This window comes from Nomascus leucogenys, chromosome 3 (genome assembly GCF_006542625.1).
Source record: "Nomascus leucogenys isolate Asia chromosome 3, Asia_NLE_v1, whole genome shotgun sequence".
NCBI classification, from domain to species: domain Eukaryota; kingdom Metazoa; phylum Chordata; class Mammalia; order Primates; family Hylobatidae; genus Nomascus; species Nomascus leucogenys.
This window is the reverse complement of record NC_044383.1, coordinates 117,845,597-117,869,169: the sequence shown is the minus strand read 5'-3', so window position 1 is coordinate 117,869,169 and position 23,573 is coordinate 117,845,597. Positions and strand designations below refer to the sequence as shown.

At 35.5% G+C, this 23,573-nt stretch overlaps 1 protein-coding gene across 3 annotated transcripts in view; it reads left to right on the top strand.

The window, feature by feature from the left end:
• Window positions 1-23,573, top strand: part of MED23 (mediator complex subunit 23) — a 42,410-nt gene that overhangs the window by 1,134 nt on the left and 17,703 nt on the right. For 2 of the 3 annotated variants that reach the window (XM_012506099.2, XM_030809690.1), the window contains exons 4-16: window positions 2,142-2,266; window positions 3,649-3,760; window positions 5,139-5,237; window positions 6,378-6,479; window positions 7,231-7,300; window positions 8,605-8,717; window positions 11,105-11,200; window positions 11,762-11,779; window positions 16,852-17,052; window positions 18,955-19,098; window positions 20,369-20,514; window positions 21,501-21,746; window positions 22,665-22,807. In XM_012506099.2, the coding sequence (XP_012361553.1) occupies window positions 2,142-2,266; window positions 3,649-3,760; window positions 5,139-5,237; window positions 6,378-6,479; window positions 7,231-7,300; window positions 8,605-8,717; window positions 11,105-11,200; window positions 11,762-11,779; window positions 16,852-17,052; window positions 18,955-19,098; window positions 20,369-20,514; window positions 21,501-21,746; window positions 22,665-22,807 (1,615 nt within the window). The remainder of the gene's footprint in view (window positions 1-2,141; window positions 2,267-3,648; window positions 3,761-5,138; window positions 5,238-6,377; window positions 6,480-7,230; window positions 7,301-8,604; window positions 8,718-11,104; window positions 11,201-11,761; window positions 11,780-16,851; window positions 17,053-18,954; window positions 19,099-20,368; window positions 20,515-21,500; window positions 21,747-22,664; window positions 22,808-23,573) is intronic. The other variant, XM_012506101.2, reaches the window with a different exon arrangement.

Genomic DNA, 23,573 nt, shown 5'->3' with positions numbered 1-23,573 from the left:
ACAGATATGTTAAGCTTTACTTGTCAAGGATACAAATTCTATTTTTTTGCTAAATAAAGGAATTGGCACAGCATTGATACAAAGATGCTACAATAGGAATACCAAGATTCTATAATAAGGATAGGAAAATATTATAATAAAAATGAGGAAGCAAACTGTAAAAGTAACAAAGAACAGCTACCAGAAAATGTATCCGTGAAAAAGACAAAATGTGGCATCCTCGAAGAGCTCACATTCCAGTAGTGCCTTACCTTCTCATGGTGCACTATAGGTTGGGAGATGAGAACTGTTTGCGTGTCAGCCACTGGTGATAAGATTTGCCACTCAGACATGGATCGTATAATGCCAATACAGTCATGTTTTAACCTTTCATTTAATTATTTTCTAATAGGTAATACATTCATATGGTTCAAAATGCACAGGTATAAAAGGGTGGATCCGATAACTAGTCTCTTTCTCTTCTCTTACCTGTTCTTTTTTCTGTCTGTAGCCAATATCCTCAGGTTATGTTTTCTTCTAGAAGTATTTTATGCATATAGAAACACTTCTTCTAGAAGTATTTTATGCATATAGAAACACTTTTATAGCATGATCATATACCATGTGCACTATTCATTAATTAGCACTGTTTTTCTCCTAATAATAATCTAAAGGTAATTCCCTATCAGTCCAAGCATTACTTGTTCCTTCCTTTCTTACTTTTTTTTTTTAAATAGCAGCATAATATTCCATTATATGGCTGTACCTTCCTCCTTTTAACCAATCTTCTACTGACTTCTAAGTTTCTTCTTACTTTTTCTAATCTAACCAATGCTGTGATGAATAATATTATGCATGAAAAATAGGATAAATTCCTAGAAATAGTATTGCTGAGTCAAAAGCCTTATCGGTTTGTAATTTTTATAGAAATTATTAAATTTTCCATAAGGGTTATACTAGTTTATACTTCTACCAGCAGTGTTTGAGAGTATCTTTTTCTTTTTCTTTTTTCTTTTTTTTTTTTTTTTTTTTGAGACAGAGTCTCACTCTGTCACCCAGGCTAGAGTGCAGTGGCATGATCTCAGCTCACTGCAAGCTCCGCCTCCCGGGTTCAGCCATTCTCCTGCCTCAGCCTCCCGAGTAGCTGGGACTGCAGGCACCTGCTACCATGCCCGGCTCATTTTTTGTATTTTTAGTAGAGATGGGGTTTCACCGTGTTAGCCAGGATGGTCTCGATCTCCCGACCTCATGATCCGGCCACCTCGGCCTCCCAAAGTGCTGGGATTACAGGTGTGAGCCACCACGCCCAGCCGAGAGTATCTTTTTCTTATAACCTCACAATAGAGTGTTAAGCTTTTTGATCTTTGCCAATCAAAAACATGAGAAATTTTATCTCAGTATAATTTTATTTTGCATTTCTCTCAGTGATGTTGAACATCTTTCCAAAATTTTTTTAAAAAATTAATTAAACACTTTATGAATTATGATGTGGCCCTCTAATGGAGAGACCAGGAAGAAAATAGGTATTTCCAAATCATTGTTATATGTGCCACAATAGAAGTATGTATGAGAACAGTGGTCGTGGAGAGAAGCAGAACATTATAGGCTCTTTTTGGAGATATACTAGAAGACAAACTTTGATATGGGCACAACATTTTGACAACATATTTAAAGTTTTGCAAGTCTAGAAATGTGACATGTCATTGGATTCATAATGGGCTCTTGTTTGGGATCTTAGGGATTAGATTCACACCTAATTCTCCTAAGGCTGATACATACTGATCCATAATGAATTTTACCCACAGTGACAGTAATATTAAATATGCCATAAAAGGCACTGTTTACAGTGCCTTACAATGATCTGTGTTAAGAGTTTTCTATTGACCGTTAATATGTTAAGTAATTAATTACTACTTTTGAAGTTCTCATGTAATAAAAATGGTAGCATTTTATTTATATAATTGCAAAATGTTAAGCTTAATGTGACAAATACTAAATCTGAATTTTTTAATTTTGCTTTTTTTAAAAATTATTTTCATCCACAGATGCTCATAGTGAAGTATTTCATTCATAGTATTGGTATACTTCCAGTTGTAGTATTAGCTATTTGTTATAAAAATGTAACTTAAAACGCCAAGTAAAATCATTCTCTAATTTTCCAGGAGTCTCATGAACAGTGTATCCAGTGGATTGTTAAGTTTATTCATGGTCAGCATAGTCCTAAAAGAATTTCTTTTCTTTATGACTGCTTAGCAATGGCAGTTGAGACTGGTCTGCTTCCACCCAGGTATGTTTTAATGGGTATGAGAAATCTGAAGAATTTTCTTTTCTATACGTGATTGGAAATTGGTTGAGGTTGTTGTTGTAAAAAGATAAAAGAATGAAGAAGAAAGTGAGGTTCATCAAGTAATCCTTTATATAATACCTCAGGTTTTAGTTTCTAGGAGTAATAGTCTGAATTATATAATGTTCGTGGGCTCAAAACCAGATGTTTCTGCCCAGGGGCTGAGATTAATCACTTTAATTAGTTTGTAACACTTTACTTTTGCTGCACAACCTCAACAACTCATGGCTTAAAACAGTAATACTCAGGTTTTAAAATTATTCATGGTTTTAGTGGTTGACTGGGCTTAGGAGGCACTTTTTCCTCAAGGTCGTAATGATTAGGATCGATGTAGCTAGGGCTGGAGTATGGCAAAAGCTTCCCCACTCAGATATCTGGTGGTTGGTTCCTGGCTGTCATCTGGAACCTCAGCTGGGATTATTAGCCAGAACCTCCACAGGCCCTCGCCTTGTGGCCTATAGTTTCTCACCTCATGGTGGAGCCTAACAGCAAGTGTACAAAAGAGGGCTAGGCAGAAATTGTATCACCTTGTCTTGGAGGTCATACTGCATCCTTTTGGCCATAGTCTTAGGTCTGCCCAGATCTAAGGAGTGAGAACATAGACTTTCCCCCTACCTCTCCTTGGGAGAAATGTCAGTGTCACATTTCAGAAGAAAATGTGGGATCAAAAATCTTGTTGCCACCCTCTTGGAAAAATCCAGTGTACCACAAGGTAGATAGATGGTAAACATCTAACCGAAAGCTTTAGATAGACTTCTTTCTAGTAAAATATACCATAATGAATATTATTTCATTCTTTCATACAAGTAAAAAATGTAAAATACTACACAGGTTTATAAGTGTGCTTAGTAATCACTTTTATGAAAGATACTTGTGAGGATAAATATAATACAGTCCTCAGACTATGGCTGTATTAGTCTGTCTCATGCTGCTAACAAAGATATACCCGAGACTGGGTAACTTATAAAGGAAAGAGGTTTAATTGACTCACAGTTTGGCATGGCTAGGGAGGCCTCAGGAAACTTAGAATAATGGCAAAAGGCACATCATCACAGGGTGGCAGGAGAGAGAATGAGTGCCCAGCGAAGGGAGAATCCCCATATAAAACCATTAGATCTTGTGAGAACTAACTCACTATCATGAGAACAGTATGGGGGAAACTGTCCCCCATGATTTAAATGGTTTTTCTCATGACACATGGAGATTATGGGAACTACAATTCAAGATGAGATTTGTGTGAGTACACAGCCAAACCATATCGGTGGCTATTAGAGAACTTGGAAAATTCTGTCTTGTAACTGGAATGGCTGTTTGTTTTTTTATAGGCTGGTTTGTGAATCCCTGATAAACTCTGACACTCTTGAGTGGGAAAGAACACAGCTTTGGGCCTTAACATTTAAACTGGTTCGGAAAATAATTGGGGGAGTGGATTACAAGGTATATTTTTCTTATTATAAAAAGTGATTGCTTTCAGATATGATTGATTTTTCGGTGTGCATGTTTTACTTTCAGGTGAGAGAAATGATGTGGAAGCATTTACAAAATCTGTCTATTTCTTGTGGTATATTTCCTGAAGAGATTTAAAATTACTCAGTTGTTTCCCTGGCTCCTCTACTCCCCTCCCAACATTCTTATAAATACAGGTAGCTGATACATTTTTATGAAGAGTAGGGAAGTCACAAAGCAGAATCCGTGTTCCTTCATGCTGCAAGTATTAAGATCCCTTCAAATGAAAGCACAGAGCAGGGGTGTGTGGAACTGAGAAGGGATGTAGGCATCACTGATGAAGGGAGCAAGACCTGCTTCACCTCCCTTGAACGTGGGTCTTACCTCAATTACCGTCTTCAGCACTTTGGGCTCTTGACCAAAAACAACATACACTCTCTAATTTTGTCTCATAAAACGGCTTAGGGACTCCATAGCTACAAAAGCCATTCTGCACCTTCAGGAAACTTTTGTTATTGTCCTTTTCCCAGGAATTACCAGTGTCTGACCCTGTGCTTTATTTCTGCATTTTCTCTAATCTGAAATGATTTAATAGGTAATGACCTAACAGATAATTATTAGTTTAAATCATGATTTATCACACAGTTAACTCTAAGAAGCTTTTGCTAATTATTTTCTCTTTACCCAGACGTATGCAATTTTTGCCTTCTTATTTGTATGGTACTTCATAATTGTTCTTTTATGTATATGTTCTGTCTTTTACAAGCTTGGTTACATAGTTCATAGTCAATAAATGCATGTTGAATGAAATTTCTTCTTTATATATCAGATAATGTAACTGGTATTAGATATGTGGAAATGATTAACAGAATAGCCTTGGATATCCTTGAGAGATTAAGGTATGTGATGGATGACAAGGGAGAATAGGCCGGTCACAGTGGCTTACACCTATAATCCCAGCACAAAAGGGAGTGAGTAGAAACAGTCCTCTACCAAAAAGTTTGATAGTGTTACTCAAGTTTTCAGAGTGCTTTCAAGTCTTGTTACAATATATTTCTGTCTATATGTATAATTAAGGTTTTTGACCCTTGTAACAATGTAAACCCTTCTAATGTTATGAGGGCCAAAAAAGCTCGACAAACTGTATAATGACTTTCTTTGCTCATTGTATTGTAAGACAGTCTTTAGAATTCTGTTTTGGAACATGACTCTTCTCTTGGGTTAATGTTAGGGACTTAGATAGTAACTCTGATTCAGAAAATTTAAAGGTGTGACCTTGAAGGAATATATAACCCTGAAACCTTTGGATGTTTTAGCTAACACAGTAGACACTACTTAATTTTAACCCATGTCTTTTTTCTTATATCAGGGTGTTCGAGATCTCTTAAAAGTGATTTTGGAGAAGATTTTGACAATTCCTAATACAGTGAGCTCTGCTGTTGTACAGCAGCTTCTGGCAGCAAGAGAGGTAATTTAGACGTGTCTGAAATTCGTGATCGTAACCTCAAAAAAGTCTAGCTTTGTTTAGGTCTGTGCTTTTAATACTTACGGTATTTTGTGAGATGCTCTATTTCTTCTACCAAAAAAAAATCACTTCTATTTTAAAAGATGCTAGTTCCCTTATATTTCAAAAGGACATTTTAAATTTTAATTCATGGTTTTAAATTATGAAAACAATGAAATAGAAATTAAAATAGCTTAAACATTACAAGACCTCAGCATATGGACCACTTAAAAGATCTTTGTACTTTGTAACTAGTATCGCAAGAATTGTTACGTTGGTCTGTTGCTCTCCTGTTTAAGTGTGCCAATATTTAAAGCATGTGCAAGGTTATTTACTAACCATGAACAATCCATTCCATTGTTATTAATCTTTATTTTTAGATTTTTTTACATATAAATGTATTCTTTTATGCTACAGTTGAAACCCAATAAATCCATTAAATAATATCTCTATATTTTAATTGACAAGTAGCAGTTGTCTGTGTGTGTATATATATATTATATATACTTTTTTTATAATGATAACACTTAAAATCTACTCTCTTAGCAATTTTGAAGTATACACTATATCATTATTAACCATAGTCACCATAATGTCCAATAGGTCTCTTGAACTTATTCCTTTTGTCAAAGTGAAATTTTGTCCTTTGACCAACATCTCTCCAGAAAGTAACATCTCTACTTTTTAATATCTTTTTTGTTGTCATTGTCATTGTAGTGTTTAAAACGCTCACATGGGCCAGATGCAGTGGCACATGTCTATAATCCCAGTGCTTTGGGAGGCCGAGGCGGGAGGCTCATTTAAGCCCATTGTTAGAGACCAGCCAGGACATCCTGGGGAGACCCTGTCTTTACAAAAAATTAAAAAGTTAGCCAGGCCTGCTGGCATACACCTGTAGTCCCAGCTACTCTGGAGGCTGAGGTGGGAACACTGGAGCCCCAAGAGGTCAAAGATGTAGTGAGCCATGATTACGCCACTGCACTGCAAGCCTGGGCAACAGAGCAAGACCCTGTCTCAAAAAAAAAATAATAATGATAATCAATAAAATAAAGGGCTTATATGTGGGACTAGTCAAGAATGATGTGGCCTTTTTATTTTTCTTAGGTTATAGCATATATCTTGGAAAGAAATGCCTGCTTATTACCAGCCTATTTTGCAGTCACTGAGATCAGGAAACTGTATCCTGAAGGCAAACTTCCACACTGGGTAAATTTTATATTTCCTGAATTTTTAATATAAATTTTTGTCTGGGCTTGGTGGCTCACAGCACTTTTGGGAAGCAAAGGTGGGAAGATGATTTGAGGACAAGAGTTCAAGACCCAACCTGGGTAACATAACAAGACTCTGTCTCTACAAAACATTAAAAAACACATGCACACATATTAGCCAGGCATAGTAGCACGTGCCTATAGCCCCAGCTACTCAGGAGCTGAGGTGGGAGGATTACTTGAAACCAGGAGTTTGAGGCTGCAGTGAGCTGTGATTGCGCCACCGTACTCTAGATTCGGCAAAAGGACGAGACCCTGTCTCACACACAACAAAGGGTATTTTATAAAAAACAGTTATATTAATCTTATTTTTGTGTGCTTATTTTTTAATGATGACTTTTATCCTCAGATAATATGTATATTTTTAATCATGATGTATTTCTTTCATTTCTTTGCATTTCCATTAAGACAATTTATATGCCGTGTGATAAAATATGATCAGCTTCATCAAATAGCTAAGGATATGGTGGTGTGACTTGGTTTAATTCAGGGACAGATGAACTGGTGAGTGATTTTTTAGAAGGAAGCAAAAGGGAGCTAACCTTTAAACAGTTATCATGTGCCAGGGCATTGTACTAAATCTTTACATTATTATCTCATTTTATGTAAATGTTCAGATATTTCAGGGGCAGTCTCAATTTTCCTTTTGTACGTATTTATTTGACTTCCCTCTTTCTTTCTCTCTTTAGTTACTTGGAAACCTAGTATCAGACTTTGTGGATACCTTCAGGCCCACAGCGAGGATAAACTCCATTTGTGGTAGGATTATAATTTTAAATATGCCAAATAGTACCTGATTTTTAGTAATCTAACTATTGAACAAAGCTGAGGGATGGTCTCTGAATGTGTGCCTTGGTGGCTTGTCATTTTGGTGACTCTCTAAGAGCTTAATATAATGCCTGTCACTTGTTTTCACTTACTCTGTGTACCAAGTACAGGGAGGAAAAAGAAACTCTCTGGAATGGGTTTAAGCTTCATTTAAAACCATTCTAGAAGTGGGTTTCTTGGTGATTAGAGAGACATTTTAATACAGCTAGTAAAGCACCATGGAATTTCTAGGCAGCTGGAAGTCTCAACAGACCTATCCCTCTGTGGCTACAGAATGTGAAAGTGTCAGGCTCACTCAGCCCATTCTAATTCCCACTTTTGCTCTTCCTTTCGCATTTTCTCACGTTTTGTTAGAGTTTCTGAACTTTCTTTTAAAAATAACTATGTGATTTGGCAATTTTTGCAGTGCCCACATATCCTCTTTAATTATTTCTAGAAATCGTGGTGACCTCAGAACTGTGGAAATATAGACCATTGTTTATTAAGTGATCAAATATTGAGTACTTCCTATAAGCCAGGTGCTATTCTAGATACTGAAAATACAAATATAATCTAAATAGACACTAGACAGATAATTATCAGGTTTCTAGCTTTTGTAACTGAGTGGACATTGATATCATGTAGTGAATTATGGAAGCAAAGTAGGTTGCAGAAGGATGATGAATTTGAGACATGTTAAGCTTGAGGTGCTTGTAGGACATCCAAGTGACGATATTTGTTAGGCAGTTGGATGTATGAGCTGATAGTCATATGTGACATCTAAGGCCCTTAGGAATATGCATAAAGTTTAATCATGTTGACACTGGACTAGTGGTCTTAAACTTTTTCCTGTAAAGGGCCATGTAGTAAATATTTTAAGCTTCGTAGGCTACAGAATCTGTTGCAGCTACTCAGCTCTGCCATTGGACTGCAAAAGCAGTTGTGTTCCAATAAAACTTTACAAAAACACGTGCCACGCTGGATTTGGCCCATGGATTATAGTTGGCTGATCCCTGCCCTACACATTTAGACAAAATGCAATATTTTCAACTTTGGAAAGCCTGTGCAAATTGATCTTCAACTATCTGAACTAAAAATAAAATTCCCAAACTTCAGTCTCATTGAAACATTTTTATAAGCCATTTTTAAACCAAACCAATGCCTATTTCAGCATATATGTTCATTAAATATTTGTGAAATGAATGAAGTACTGCTGTGTTCACATTTACTTAAAAGTATTCTTGTAATACATACAGGTCGCTGTAGTCTTCTGCCAGTTGTAAATAACTCCGGTGCCATTTGTAATTCATGGAAACTGGATCCTGCTACTCTTCGTTTTCCTTTGAAAGGCCTTTTGCCATATGATAAGGTATGTTGCTAAACATAATGCCACTTTTAGTCCATCTGACAGTCTTCAACCTAGATTATAAGATATGTGATGCTAAATTGTTGCTTCATAATCTGAAGAAGTAAATATTTAAGGAAAGATAGTTTATAGTTTATCATGTTATTCTATTATCTAAATATACCCTGTGGTTTATGCTATTGTGGGTGTTTATGCTCCGGTGGTCCACCTCTGGCAAAGTATTTGGAGGTGGGAAACTGAAATTTTAAATGGAAAACTGAAATTTTAAATTGATTCCTTGATTAAGTCCCCACATTTTAAAAGTAGTAGAGCTTTTTAAATGTGAACTCAGTCTAATTCCAGAATCTACACTCTTAACACCTGTGCTATCAAGTTATTTGTCCTTCCAAATTTGGAAATAGTGTTTTTGTTTACACTTGTAAAACAGTATTTAGAAACTGTCTCCATTCTTCTTAGATTACATTTCTGAGCAGAAAATTACTTCCTTACAATGATATTTAAGACTAATGTGACTATATCTGAAGTCGCATTTCTAAGTTTAACCCTAAAGGGAAGGGGGTATGCTTTTTCAAATCACTGAAATTTTGATATACCCTTTAAGAGGCACCAGTCCTTCTAAACTGTTGCATTAGTGAGCAGTCTTGCTGACTGGACTGATAATTTTTGAGGCCTAGTTGCTCTTTTTACAACTATATCTACATTGTCAACTCTTGTTATAAGAACGTCTTCGTAAAACAGTCACTTTGGTTATTCTGTTTTTAAATGCCTCAGGAATTCTTTAAAATTAGCACATTGAAGTGAATGCTTAAGTACTCAGACCCCTTTCCCAGACATTTTACTGTTAAAATGAAGAAAGGAACAGTAAACAAAGACATTCTGGTAGATGGGGTGAATAGAGAGGGATTACAGGCTGATAGGAATGAATTTAAAAGAAAAAAAAAAAGGAAATTTAATGCTGTAACTGTTTCTAAGGTTTTTACATCATAGTTACAATAGCATAGTCTTTTAAAGATTATCTTAAAAATCGGTATATAGTGTTTTTTTTTCCTATCTATCCGTCCATCCACCTAAGGGGACATTTCAAAAAATCCAGCTAACATTATGCAAATAGTACTTGAGGTTGATAAGAAGAAAAACTTTCATTGACTCTATCAAAATGCTATGTCCCCAGCGACATAGATAGAAATGAAAACGATGTGCTCTAGAAAGTCGTTAGATGACTCAGAAACCATCTAGCATCGTGGAAGAGTTAGAATAAACTAGAATGAAATCCTTCTAAATTAATATATTTAATAAATATAAATTAATATTTTTAAATTAATATATTTTAAGTATGGGCAGGCAAAATTAACAAATATAAATAGGCTTATCACTGTTTCATCTACTTCTCAAAAAGTTGATATGCTTTAAGCTAAAAAGCTGTTTTTTGAATCTTATTAGGAAAATAGGGAGTTGATTGGTCTATATTCAAGAGATTGAATAAACATTCAGCCTGTCATTTGGAAAACTCTGAAAAAGATTTTGTTTTTAATGTCACTTTCTAGCATTATTTTTTGTTTGATTGTTTATTTCTTAAGTCAGGCTCTCACTCTGTCACCCAGGCTGGAGTGTAGTGGCACAATCACAGCTCACCACACCCTCAACCTTTGGGGCTCAGGTGACCCTCCCCACCTCAGCCTCCTGAGTAGCTGAGACTACAGGCATATGCCACCATGCCCGGCTAGTTTTTTGTATTTTTTGTAGAGATGGGGTTTTGCCATATTACCCAGGCTGGCCTCAAACTCATGGGATCAAGAGATCTTCCCATCTCAGCCTCCCAAAGTGCTGGGAATACAGGCATGAGCCACTGTGTCTGGCCTAGTACTATTTATTATAAACTGAATTTGGCTATCAGAAATTATATACTTACATGCCTAGAAAGACTTCTAGAAAATTGACTTAAGTTTTAACAGAAAGGCAGCAAAGATATTATTAATGATGCTTCTTTATGTCTAGAAAACATGATCACCTAGGACAAAATCTATATAAATTGACATTAGTGAGATGCTAAAATTTAAAAAGTTTAAACCTTCTGCGTTTTCAGGGAAAGGACAGTAGAAAGTGCACTGGGGAAGGGGGAATTGGAAGGTCTGGTTCTAGTGTTATCTTTATTGTTACCCTCTGTATGACCTTGGGGCAAGCCACTTCATCTCAGGTGTCAAATGAGGCAAATGAGGGGTGGGAACAGATGAACTGTAAGCACTAAAATCCTATGATTTTTTTCCCACTAGATACTGCCTACTCTGTGAAGGTAACGAGTGCCTTTAGAAGATTTTTAAATCTCATTTCTAATAATTTGGATTAATGTTGACATTGATCTTGAAGCAATGATTTTCTTATTTTCTTTAAAGGATCTGTTTGAACCACAGACTGCTTTGTTGAGATATGTATTGGAGCAGCCTTATTCCAGGGATATGGTCTGCAATATGCTAGGTTTAAATAAGCAGGTACTGTACTATGCTGGAAACCTAGTAAATTCTGCCTAGAATCTGCCCTATTCTTTTCTCTTTTCTTTGCTATAGCTAACTGAGCAAAACAGTTAAGAACTATTTAGTGACTTTTAAAAATATACATGGTTTTTTAAACAATGTATTATTCCTATCATTTATATACTGCTTTAAGAATATTTAAATTTAAAAAGAAAAATTTTTAAAGTTGGTTTATTTTGCATTGCTTTTTTTTCTATAAGGCCAGTTTCAAGTATACCTTTTGCCAGAGAAACCTACACATGACTCAACCATAATTTTTGACTTTTTTTTGTTGTTTGGGTGTCTATTTTTATATAACCCTTGGTATCTTCAGTGTGGCCTTCTTGCTGATTTTTTTTTTTTTTTTTTTTTTTTTTTGGTGTGTGTTTGCTTGTTTTTGGTGGTTTAACATGTGGGAGGGTTTGTGCTGACTCTGGGTTCCTTGAGGCTGGCCTCATAGTCACTGTTTTGTCTTTTCTTTTTTTCTTCCTTTATTTTTGTTCTGTCCTGTCTTGTCCTGCCCATCCTCCAATGCTCTAGACCTTGAACATTGCTCAGGTATGTTCACAACCTTACTGTTGTATTGTGACTAACGATACGCTGGCCGCTTTGTAGCCACTGATTCCATTTAGAGAATACGTGTATGGTCGGGGCTTGAAATTGGCAGGACCATGCTGAGACCAAGGCCACTAAAAAACGATTTCTTCTTGGGATATGAGAGTTATTTTTGGTGGATTGTTTTTGTTTTTGTTTTTTTGGTGTTTGTTTTTTTAATATTCTTTTTTCTTTTTTTTTTTATTTTTTTTTTTTGGTAACAAAGAGACAACACCTGGCACTCAATGAAGCCTGTCACTTTTTGATGGTTTATTTTTCCTTCCCACTCCATTTACTTTTTCCTACTTTAGGGCTAAAGCTAGCCTGGTGGAATTTTCAGAGATGGAAAGATTTTTGGTGGCCTTTATCTTTCCAGACTACTAAAACAAATAAAGAAAAATAACAACAACAAAAATACTTATGTTGCTTTGCCTTAAAACAAAAACAAATTAAAAACAACACAAAAAAGAGAAAAAAGGCACTTTAATAGAGATATGCTGCTTTTAAAAGTTGGAGTGGTAAACTTTATACAGGAAAGGCTTTTTTGGAAACATGGGGATTGACTAAGAAATGTCAGACTCTTAGGTGACCCCACACCTGCTTGACAAACACCCTTCTTTGTCAGTCTTTGCCAGAAGTGCCTTCCTCCTAGAGTGAGCTCCTCTCAACTGGAGCTCACCTGTGGTGGGAGAAAAACACTATGGCCAAACTTTATAAATCAAACTCTTAACAGTCCCAAGTCTGTTTCAGGACTTTTCACCTTTGATATTTTAAACAAAATAGTGGTTCCAATTATTTTTGTTAAAAATTTTTGAGCCCAACATATTAAAATAGACCAGCTTTTTGATTTTAAAAAGACGTTCTTGTCTAGGTTATATAAAATAGCGTTACTGTTTGCAATACTATAGTGAAGGTTGTGCCAGTGCTTCCATTTATAAAGCCCTATTTTTAAGGACATATAGCTTGGCCATAAAACTTGCTAAGTGTTGAAACTTTGCATGCCAAACCTCACCCTAGTAGCAGTATCTCTTTTTATTATTTTAAGTTTTTTCTTCTGAAAAATTTGCCAAGTTTCCTTGTTTGGACAAGCTTTTGTACATGTGAAACTGAAACTGCTTCACACTAGAGTATCTGACAGTTACCTCATATAATCTGTCAATTTAACATCTTAAATACCAAGTCATTAATTCTGATCAACTTTCATTGAATTAGAGGTAAGTATTCAGTTAACTTTGAAAGAATGCTTCATGCTATGTTTTAAAACTAATTTTTACAGTGAACCTTAAGTCATACTGGACTCAATTTTTTTACAGTTTGGTGGATAAATGTACCCATGGTCATTTGAGCTGCAAATACCTTCCCCCAGATATCCTTAGCTATCCTAAGCTTTTTTCTCTTGGGGGCGGGCAGCTCTTCTCAAACTAGAAATTGACAAAACTATTGAGAGTATTTCTGATCTGATCATTTCGATAACAAGTTTCAACCTAAAAAAAGTTTATGACTAAGACATAAATCCATAAAAAATAAAGTTTATAATGGAAATGCTGACAGAACATTATTAGTATTGGTACCACTGTAGTGTAAACATTGTCAAAAATTCACAATTCATCAGTAATCGTTTTCATAGAAAACTCTTTAGTTAGGGGATGTGTAAATAGAAGATAATATGCTCAGTTGACTTGATATTTTTACCTACTGGAAAGTAGACTAGAAAACGAGAACACACAGTATAAGAAGCATATGATTAAAGATAACCAAGTCATCTTATCACATCTTTTATCATTACAGAACTACATCCTACACTATACTTTCTTGTCCTTTCTCTAGCAATGTGATAATTTACTCACAGCTTTTGAAACCTTAAGAGCTGTTCATATTACATTTTCCAGTAGGAATTGGGTTATATTTTATGCCAATATTGGTTACATTCAGCAAGCCATAAATAGCCCAGTTTCATGACCTGCAAGGTGGAGCGTTAGACTTCAACTTACAGTGGAAAAATCTTGTTTTTTATGTGCTTACACAAGAGTTTGTATTCTTTCTGCCAAGTAAAAGCACTACAAAACAGATACACTCCTCAAGCTCTTACATGGTGGTGTGTGAACCTGGCTACTATGAGACAGTGAAGTATTCATCATTCATTTGATCTTATGTTAATCAGTAAGTTTCTCTTTGAAATTATTTTGATTATGGGTAACTTTCTTGGTTAAAGCAGAGAATATGATTTTGAAAGAGAAAATGACATTGAAAAGAATTTTTCTTCCCAACTTCTCCTGAATAGATATTATTTTAAAATTGATTTACATCACTGAAATAATTTAAAATTAAGCTCACCTAAGTACAATATGTTAACATTCCGCTGCAAAAGCATTATGAGAACTGTACATGAAAAGCATCAAGTACCACTCAATATATGATATGAGATGCTAAGACTGAAAAGCGCTATCATTTGCCATTTGAAATAGTGCTGGGAAGGAATCGGGCATAGGTCGAGGGTTAATATTAATGTTTCTGTTAATGTCTTTTGCCTGATTTTTAGCTTTTATCAAAGCTGAATATATTAAATGAAGTTTCAGTATAGTTTGGGCTACTAGGTAGAAATAGAATTGTTAAAATATTGAATGTAAATATTCTTAAAACAGGTTTTAACTAAATAGGCATATAGTTATGATGTACACTAACAAATTTAACTGTATATGTCAGTATTTTGAAGACTTAAATTCACCAAAGCTTTCACAAAACAAGATGTGAACAGTCATAGGGATAGCATCCATTGGCTTATGAAATAATCTTAGCCTAGTGATTGACAGTTAACTTTTATTCATAGATTCTGAAACTGCTTTACAAATGTTTGTTCCTCTTTGTAAAACCATCTGCTAGGTAGTAGAGTCTTAATTTTAATGTATCTGTCTTTAAGTAATTGAAAACTAAAGCAGTTTATTATTCTGAAGTAGCAACACAGATCATTTTGTATCTCAGACTTTTCTTTTTTTTTGATATTACCAAAATTTGCAGATAAAGCAACATATTTAAGCTGTCTTTAAACTTGATTTGAGAAATAGCCTTGGTTTTAACCAAAAACACCTGGGAAATTTGTAGTTAATCCTGATAGCTCTTCTGCTACCATCAGGTACTGGAGCATTAGGTACAGTAGATATTCCTGGCTGACTTAATTTTTGACAGAAAAGTTAAGGGTAATCTTGAGTCATCGCATATATTGAAAGACCATCAGCTTTAACTGGAAATTTCCTAGTTGTTCTTGCTTTGTCAAAATCGTAATATTTTTGCTTTCCTTTTAAAATCATTAACTGTATGACAAGCACTACATGCCAAAAAATACGTAGGTGAAAATACAGTTTTTTTCTTAAATAGCTAATAGTAAAAAAGGAAACTCCAAAGTGACTCAGGTGCTAAAAACCAGTTTTATTTAGTTTGCTCTTTTTTCCTAAAGCAGACTGTTGGAAGACCGTTATGGATGGAGAAATAGATGACAAATTGGTCAGTTTCCAAACTGGAAGCAAATTCCCATCACTAGTGAAAAATTCCTACTGGAAATCCTGGCTTTACTTCTTTTCACAATTTTTTCTGACTCTGTATACTTTGAATGATCTCACTCTAAATTTGTGTTGTCTGACACATTTCTTAGGTTGTTGGTGGTTGGCAGAACTAGTGAATTTCAAGCCCTGTACACAGTAGTTTTGCATGCTGATTTAAGCAATAGTCTGTAGTGTTGTCTGTGGCACTTTGCTCTGCTTCATAATGATAATTACATTTGGAGGAAAAGTACTGTAGTCTCAACTGGTGGTGTTAATATTGCTATTTGTAAACCTGTAATGTGATTGAACTGTGGTCATGGCATTGTGTTTTTGGAAAAAATATGAAACAACCATTGATGCTTATCATTTGGATAGATGTTTGTTTTATTTGCATGCTTTAAGAAACTGCAGCTATATTGGAGCTTTACAAGTTTGGAGCTGGCAAAGAGCATGCAAAAGAGGGGATGCTATTCATTATGTCTTGTTTATTTCCAAATTTGTCCCCATTTTGCATTTTTTTCCCTAAATTTGAAAAAATCATATCCCTTTTTCATGGCAAAAGACTGATAATCACATCTAAAGTTTAGGGGGAAAGATCTGTATTAGTAATTGTATTCACTAGAAGGGCTTCCAACTGCCTGCTACTAAGTCATATAACATATTTATAAAGGGAATATGAAAATGGCTTAAACATGGCTTAACATATTTCTTTTGGTAAAAGTATGTTTTTTAAATCACTTTTAAAAGCACAGATCTTTTTGCCTCTAGAAAGGGAAGTTGCATTCTCATTTTTAGTGTTTAAACTCAATTCTTTTTCTTGTTTTAGATTTTAAAGTGGTCTAATTTAAAATTAAAGCTGCATTATGTTTGGCGTCCAAGAAGGAAGAGCAGAGAGATCAATTTTTTTTCCCCTTGTGGAAGAAGTTTCCATTTCAGTATCAGGACCAATACCACACATTAAAAACAGATGTTGAATAATCTGGTAGCTATTTAGATATACCTCTGTATATAAAGTTAGTGTAAACTTATAGGGGTTACTTTAAAATAAAGAGATTCACATAACTGCTTTATTTGTTCTGTCACAATGTTTGATCCCTGTAAATCCAGGGTTTTCATCTTTTGACTTAGATTGCAAAATTAATACTGCTATCCCTGTTTCATATGCCCTTTAAAATGTTATCTTATTCCAAAGGATAAATAACAAAATTTTCTACTCTGCATTGCCCTTTGTCAAATTGAAACGATGATGTCCATAGTGGAAGTCAAAAGTTAATGGGAGTCTGTTTTTTAGGAAACCTGAAAAAATTTTTTCATGAATCTTATCCTGTATAATAATATAACATGATGCAGCTTTAATAGACTAAATCTAACCTTGACTTCTTAAGTTCAACTTCATTCCATGCTTCTCAGCCTCTTGTTACAATTAATGCCCATTAACTGGTAACTTCTGAAACTAACCGAGAGGCTTTTGGAATACTGTATTTAATCTCTGCCCTACAGCACAAGCAGCGCTGCCCTGTGCTGGAGGACCAGTTGGTGGATCTGGTTGTTTATGCCATGGAGCGATCTGAGACCGAGGAGAAGTTTGACGATGGGGGAACAAGCCAACTCCTGTGGCAGCATCTCTCAAGTCAGCTCATTTTCTTTGTGCTTTTCCAGTTTGCAAGTTTTCCACATATGGTGCTTTCTCTTCATCAGAAGGTATGTACTAAATCTTTTGGTCGGAGTGACTTCACCTGTTGATTACTGTATTTTAGACTGCTATGGGCATTCCCTAGTGATTTTAGAACTGGCAGAAGTTCTGAGCCCTAATTTCTGTCCTGTTCAGTGCTTTTATAGTTTCTTAACTTTTTCCTTTCTTGTCACTGTAAAAACAGGATTCAGTCATTCATTCTATGTATTCTCAGTGCAGGCACCAGCGGATACAAGATGAAAAGGCACTGTAATATCCTCAAGGAGCACCTCACTAGAGAAGGATATATTTTATATATGTATATATAATATGTACATATGTACATACACACACACACACACTCAACATGATTATATCTTAATAGTTGTTATAATGAAAGCACATTTCCCTGCAATACAAATAAAAGGTAATAGTCCCTAAGGTGTCAGTGAGCCAAGATCACACCACTGCACTCCAGCCTCAGTGACAGAGTGAGACTCCGTGTCAAAAAAAATAAAAAAGGAATAGTCTCTATCAGAGATATCAGGGATGGCTCTATCAAAGAGATCTTTAAGCTAACACTTGAAAGACAAATAGCAACTTGCTGAGAGAAAAAGAAAAGTGTTGCCTAGCAATAAGACCATCATTTAGAAAGGGATAGAGATGTGTGAGAACTGGAAATAAAAATATAAAGGGGAAATCATTGATGAGATAAGGAAGGCAGGAAAGCAAGGGCAGACATGGAGAACTTTAAATGGCCATGTGCCTGTTCTAAGGAGTTTAGATTTTGTTTTGGAGGCAATGCAGAGGAGAATGGCATCATCATATGCAAGTTGGAAAAATGCTAATGTCCACATAGAGAAAGAAGGTGGTATAGCGATGGACAGGTACAAAGCCAGAGGCAAGGAAATTAGTGAGAGATACTACAGTGGACTAGGTGAAAGATGCTGAAGGCCTAAACCAGGACAGAAAGGAGGAGCCAGAGATCAGGTACACTGAAGTGGAATAGGACTAGGTGACTGACAGTGAATACAGAGAGCAGCGGGAGTCTAGGCTTGCTGAGTGGTTCCTACTCTGGGAATGAATAGAAGGGAGGACGATGAATCCAAAAAAGGAAGACAAGTGGAAGACTTAAGTTTGTGGGAAAAGATGTTTTTTGTCAAAAATTTTAGACATATTGAATGGGAATAAGATAAATGTTGTTTTACATAACATCTCCACAGCATGAATTATCTTGGGGAAAATTTTTCATAAATATTGTTAAAATCCTTTCAACCACCTTCTCCCAGAAACCACCATTAGTTTCTGTTATAATGTACAGAAAACCAGCCGGGTGGGGTGGCTCACTCCTGTAATCCCAGCACTTTGGGAGGCCAAGGCCAGTGGATCGCTTGAGTTCAAGGGTTCGAGACCAGCCTGGGCAACATGGCAAGACCCCATCTTTATCCTTATTCTAAAAAGATATAAATAAATAAGTAAATAAGAAACAAAGTGTACAGAAAACCAGGAAGTTTTATGATAACCAGTCCATGATAATTTCAAATTGAAAAAAAAATCCTTTTGGTATGATAGAGTATTCCCCAGGTTTTGATGAGATTTTTAAAATAAGAATTATCCCATATTAAACTTGATTCTCACGCAACATGATCAACTTGACTATGTTCTAAAACATTGCATTTTTTATATGCATAGTGGTTTTGGGCAGCAGGAAATAAGCATATATATAATATTAAAATAATTTAGCAGGTTTTGCATGGTGTGTCTTGAATTGAGACTAAGTAATTACTAAGTGCCAAAGTTAGATGCTGACTTTCTGAGAGCAAGAACCAGGGTTTCTCCTTAAAAACAAAAACAAAAAAACAACAAAAAACTTCCTGTATTCATCTCTTTAAGTAGCAGTGTATACATGTGTATTTAAACATCTTTTATAGTTAGCAGGGCGAGGACTGATTAAAGGCAGAGATCATCTTATGTGGGTTCTCCTGCAATTCATTTCTGGAAGTATTCAGAAAAATGCACTAGCTGATTTTCTCCCTGTGATGAAGCTCTTCGACTTGCTATACCCAGAAAAAGAAGTAAGCTTTACTGAGTAACTATTCATAACAACACGATGAGTAAATTATGTCTAATTTATGTTTAAGGATTTTAGTGTGATTTTGTGTATTTCTAAAGTTTTTGCTAAATCACAATTGAATATTAAGTGTAGCAAGCTCTTTCTCTACGTTCTAGGTTGGTCTACAGTTTTAGAAATCACTAAAGCTGTTTTAATCTATATACATCATTGAATGGCCAGATAACAGTCTATTAATAGCTATTTTTTCTTTGACAGTTGAGCCTCAGTATGTCCCCTGGGCATTTTATCATATAAGATATTTGAGTAAAATGTGATGTATTTTCATGATTGCCATTTTCTAGAAGAACTTTATCATGAATTGTTGTTGTTGTTGTTGTTGAGACGGAGTTTCACTTGTCACCCAGGCTGGAGTGCAATGGCATGATCTCAGCTCACTGCAACCTCCACCTCCTGGGTTCAAGCAATTCTCCTGCCTCAGCCTCCCGAGTAGCTGAGATTACAGGCGCATGCCAACATGCCCGACTAATTTTTGTATTTTTGGTAGAGACAGGGTTTCTCCGTGTTGGCCAGGCTGGTCTTGAACTCCTGACCTTAGGTGATCCGCCCAGAAAATTTTAAGATGAAACGAGTATTTCTTGATGATGGGTATAACATGGTGGGGTTACTGTAACCCCACCATGCTCTAGCTGTAACCCCACCATGTTATACCCATCATCAAGAAATACCCGTTTCATCTTTCCTCCTTATTTTTTTTGTTAATGTTCGACAATTTTCAAGCAAATCCCAGACACCCATATCATTTTATCCATTAATAGTCAATATGTTTAATGATAATTATTTAGGTTGCATATTTCTTAGATTTTTGTATGTTCTTAAAAATTATTATGAGACTTTTAGAAAGTCTTGTTTTTAGTTACATTTATCACTTTAGTAAGATTTCATGATGATGTGTTTTAATTTTTAAAAAATAAAAATTAAAAATTTATTTTTATTTGAGAATGCTCTGTGATAGTAGGAAAAGCTTGACAAAGCATCTGTGAATTTGTGTTACTAAAAGCAAGTAAAAACATGTACCAAATAAAGCATCTTGTAATAATTTCAAAATTTTATGGCTGTTAGACCTTCTGATTTGTATTATTGAATTATCGGGGCTAAAGTAAGACATGATATGCTAAAAAGAGTTATATTAGAAATTGATTACTAAAATACACATAATTATTTAATTCTTCTCTTTCTTCTATTGCGTTATTTTTCAAATTGTTATTTTTCAGTATATCCCAGTTCCTGATATTAACAAACCCCAGTCAACCCATGCCTTTGCAATGACTTGTATTTGGATTCATCTCAATAGAAAAGCTCAAAATGACAACTCCAAGCTACAGATTCCAATACCTCATTCCCTGAGACTTCACCATGAGTAAGTTATTTGTTGCTTGATACTTAATTTTCTTGTTTAATTAATAGCGGATTGTAGACTAATATTGGTCTTGGTGTTTGTGTGAAATTTGGAAATCTCCCCATACCCACTATAGGTAAGGGCAAATACTTGATGTATATGTCATAGCAAGAGAATCTGACCAGTACCTATATCAGGAAACAGCTACAAGATTAGTCTCGCTTATATGTATAGATTTTTTTGTTTTTTAATTTTCAAGGCTGATCTTCAGTTGTATATGTTATACTTTAAAGTTATTAATATAATGAAAGCATATCAATTTTTATAAATGTAAAAATGTTTCAGAATTTCTCAAGTGCTTGGAACTTGAGCATAAGCTGACTGAGATATCATTCATCTCTGGGCTGCCAGGATTGATTGAGCTGATCTGGCTGGCATGCCCCTTAATATCTCTTCCAAAGTTGTGATGACTCAAAGAAGATACCATTCTTAGATAGTATTGTATTGTAGTCAAGGAAGCCTAACTTCGCACCTAGAACTTGTGAAAAGGACTGTCACATCTCTTCATAGGAGATGGCGGGGTTGTCAGACTTGATATTTCATTTGGTTTTCATTTTATGAGACACCCCTTAACCACCTTTTCATAGTGGTATCTGTAATGAAGACATTGTTGTGTTTATGCAGCCAGACAATAAATAGAAACCTGGTTCATAGACTTGTGAGTTATTTCTTCATTCTCTGAAACTTAGCCTAATATGGTGGTTATATATGTAGTACATACTTAACGGTACCCATTAATTGTTTATTTAATATTATTTTTCTTCTGAAATGCTACTCAAACTTCTATGTGTATTCCCACTGTACATTTCACACAGAAACTATAATACCTATAGGAACAAAGATAGCATTAATAAATAATTGCATAAAATTGAACTTTTAAAAAAATACAGATTAACATTATGGAAGTTATTTTCATTTTTTCTTTTTGATGGAACGTGAATTTTTAGGTTCCTGCAGCAGAGTCTGAGAAATAAAAGTTTACAGATGAATGACTATAAGATTGCTCTATTGTGTAATGCATACTCTACAAATTCAGAATGTTTTACATTACCCATGGGAGCTCTGGTAGAAACTATTTATGGAAATGGAATTATGAGGATACCTCTCCCTGGAACAAACTGTATGGCTTCAGGATCTATTACCCCCTTACCTATGAACCTCCTGGATTCACTGACAGTTCATGCCAAAATGAGGTATGTTCTTTTTATTAATTTGGTTCCATGTCAGGGAATTGATACGAGTATAGTATAAACCTTTATTTCATGATTTTATGTGTGTACTATTTCATAGTCAGGTACATTTAAGAAAAAAAATTAGCTTTATTTTATTACAAAAGTAAATTTTTTTATTATGGGAATTCTAGGATATACAAACCCAAAGAAAGTAGTTGTCATAATCTCTCCATGAGAGATAAGCATTATAAAAATTTTTTGCACATATTTTTTTCATTTTTTATAGATAGTTAAGAATGAGGACTAGTGTAGCTGTAGCTTCCAACATTTTTGGAAAGGGCTAGAAATCCAGATTTTTTATTACTAGTCTTCCAGCTTTTAAGTATTAGCTCAAATTTAAAACAACCACTGTATAGGCCAAAGAGAATTTGTCTGTGGGCCTCCAAGTGGAGCATCAGTCCTGGTAGAGCTATGCTCTTTTTCAAATGGTAACCATTGTGATAGAATTACACATGTGCTTCACTTGCATATATAACAGATTTGAGCAAAGCCCCATTAGAACCTAACATTTGGGTCTTAACAGTGATTTATTAAAGTAAATCTGTGACAAAAGTTATTTAATTTCCCAAATGTATTTTGATGCATCATTTGAGTGACCAAAATCCCTCAAGCATGCTCTTATGAGTTGAACCCAAAGTTTGTTTTTCCATGAGCAGGGTGATCCGTATGCATATTGAAAGTACCATAGAAACGGAATGAGTCTCAGGTTGTGCAGTGCATCCTTACCAAGTGTCCTGCACAGCTTAAACACATTAAATGAATCAACTTCATTTGAATCATTTAAGTTCAAATTTATACTAAGTTACTTCTAAGTAGAGTAGCCCCTATGATTATATCAAAAATATGGATTTTTATTTTCTTCCCTTTTTTTCTCCTCAGCCTTATTCACAGCATTGCAACCAGGGTGATAAAACTTGCTCATGCAAAGTCCAGTGTGGCCTTGGCTCCAGCCCTAGTGGAAACTTACAGTCGTTTATTGGTCTATATGGAAATAGAGTCTTTGGGCATCAAAGGATTTATCAGTAAGACAGGACTTTCTGGTGTTTATAACTATTAACCCATTCATTAACTCTAAAGTTACTTTTCTAGGTCCTGGGGACACAGCAGAGAACAAGTCACCACCAGGCTTATGGAGGGCGACATTAAATAAATGAAATATACAATATGTCAGATGATACATGTTATAGAGAAAAATAAAGCAAAAAGGAATAGGAAGTGTGAGAGTCGGGGGGTTTGTTGCACTTTTAAATAAAATGGTAAGAAAAGGTTAATGTGCTAGGTGCCTGGGATGCAGTGAGCAGGATAGACCTGGTCCCTGTCCTCATGCAAATGTATTCTGCCTGAGGCAGTAATGCTGTCCTGCAGTGCATACGAAGGCTGACTGGCAATAAAGAAGGAATTTTCCTACATTGCAGAAGATACATTATAATGTCTTATTTATTATATAGTTCTGAAATAATAGATACTTTTTTTTTTTTTTTTTTTCTGAGACGGAGTCTCGCTCTGTCGCCCAGGCTGGAGTGCAGTGGCGTAATCTCGGCTCACTGCAAGCTCCGCCTCCCGGGTTCACGCCATTCTCCTGCCTCAGCCTCTCCGAGTAGCTGGGACTACAGGCGCCCGCCACCACGCCCGGCTAATTTTTTGTATTTTTAGTAGAGACGGGGTTTCACTGTGGTCTCGATCTCCTGACCTCGTGATCCGCCCGCCTCGGCCTCCCAAAGTGCTGGGATTACAAGCGTGAGCCACCGCGCCCGGCCAATAATAGATACTTTCTAATATAGAAGTGTT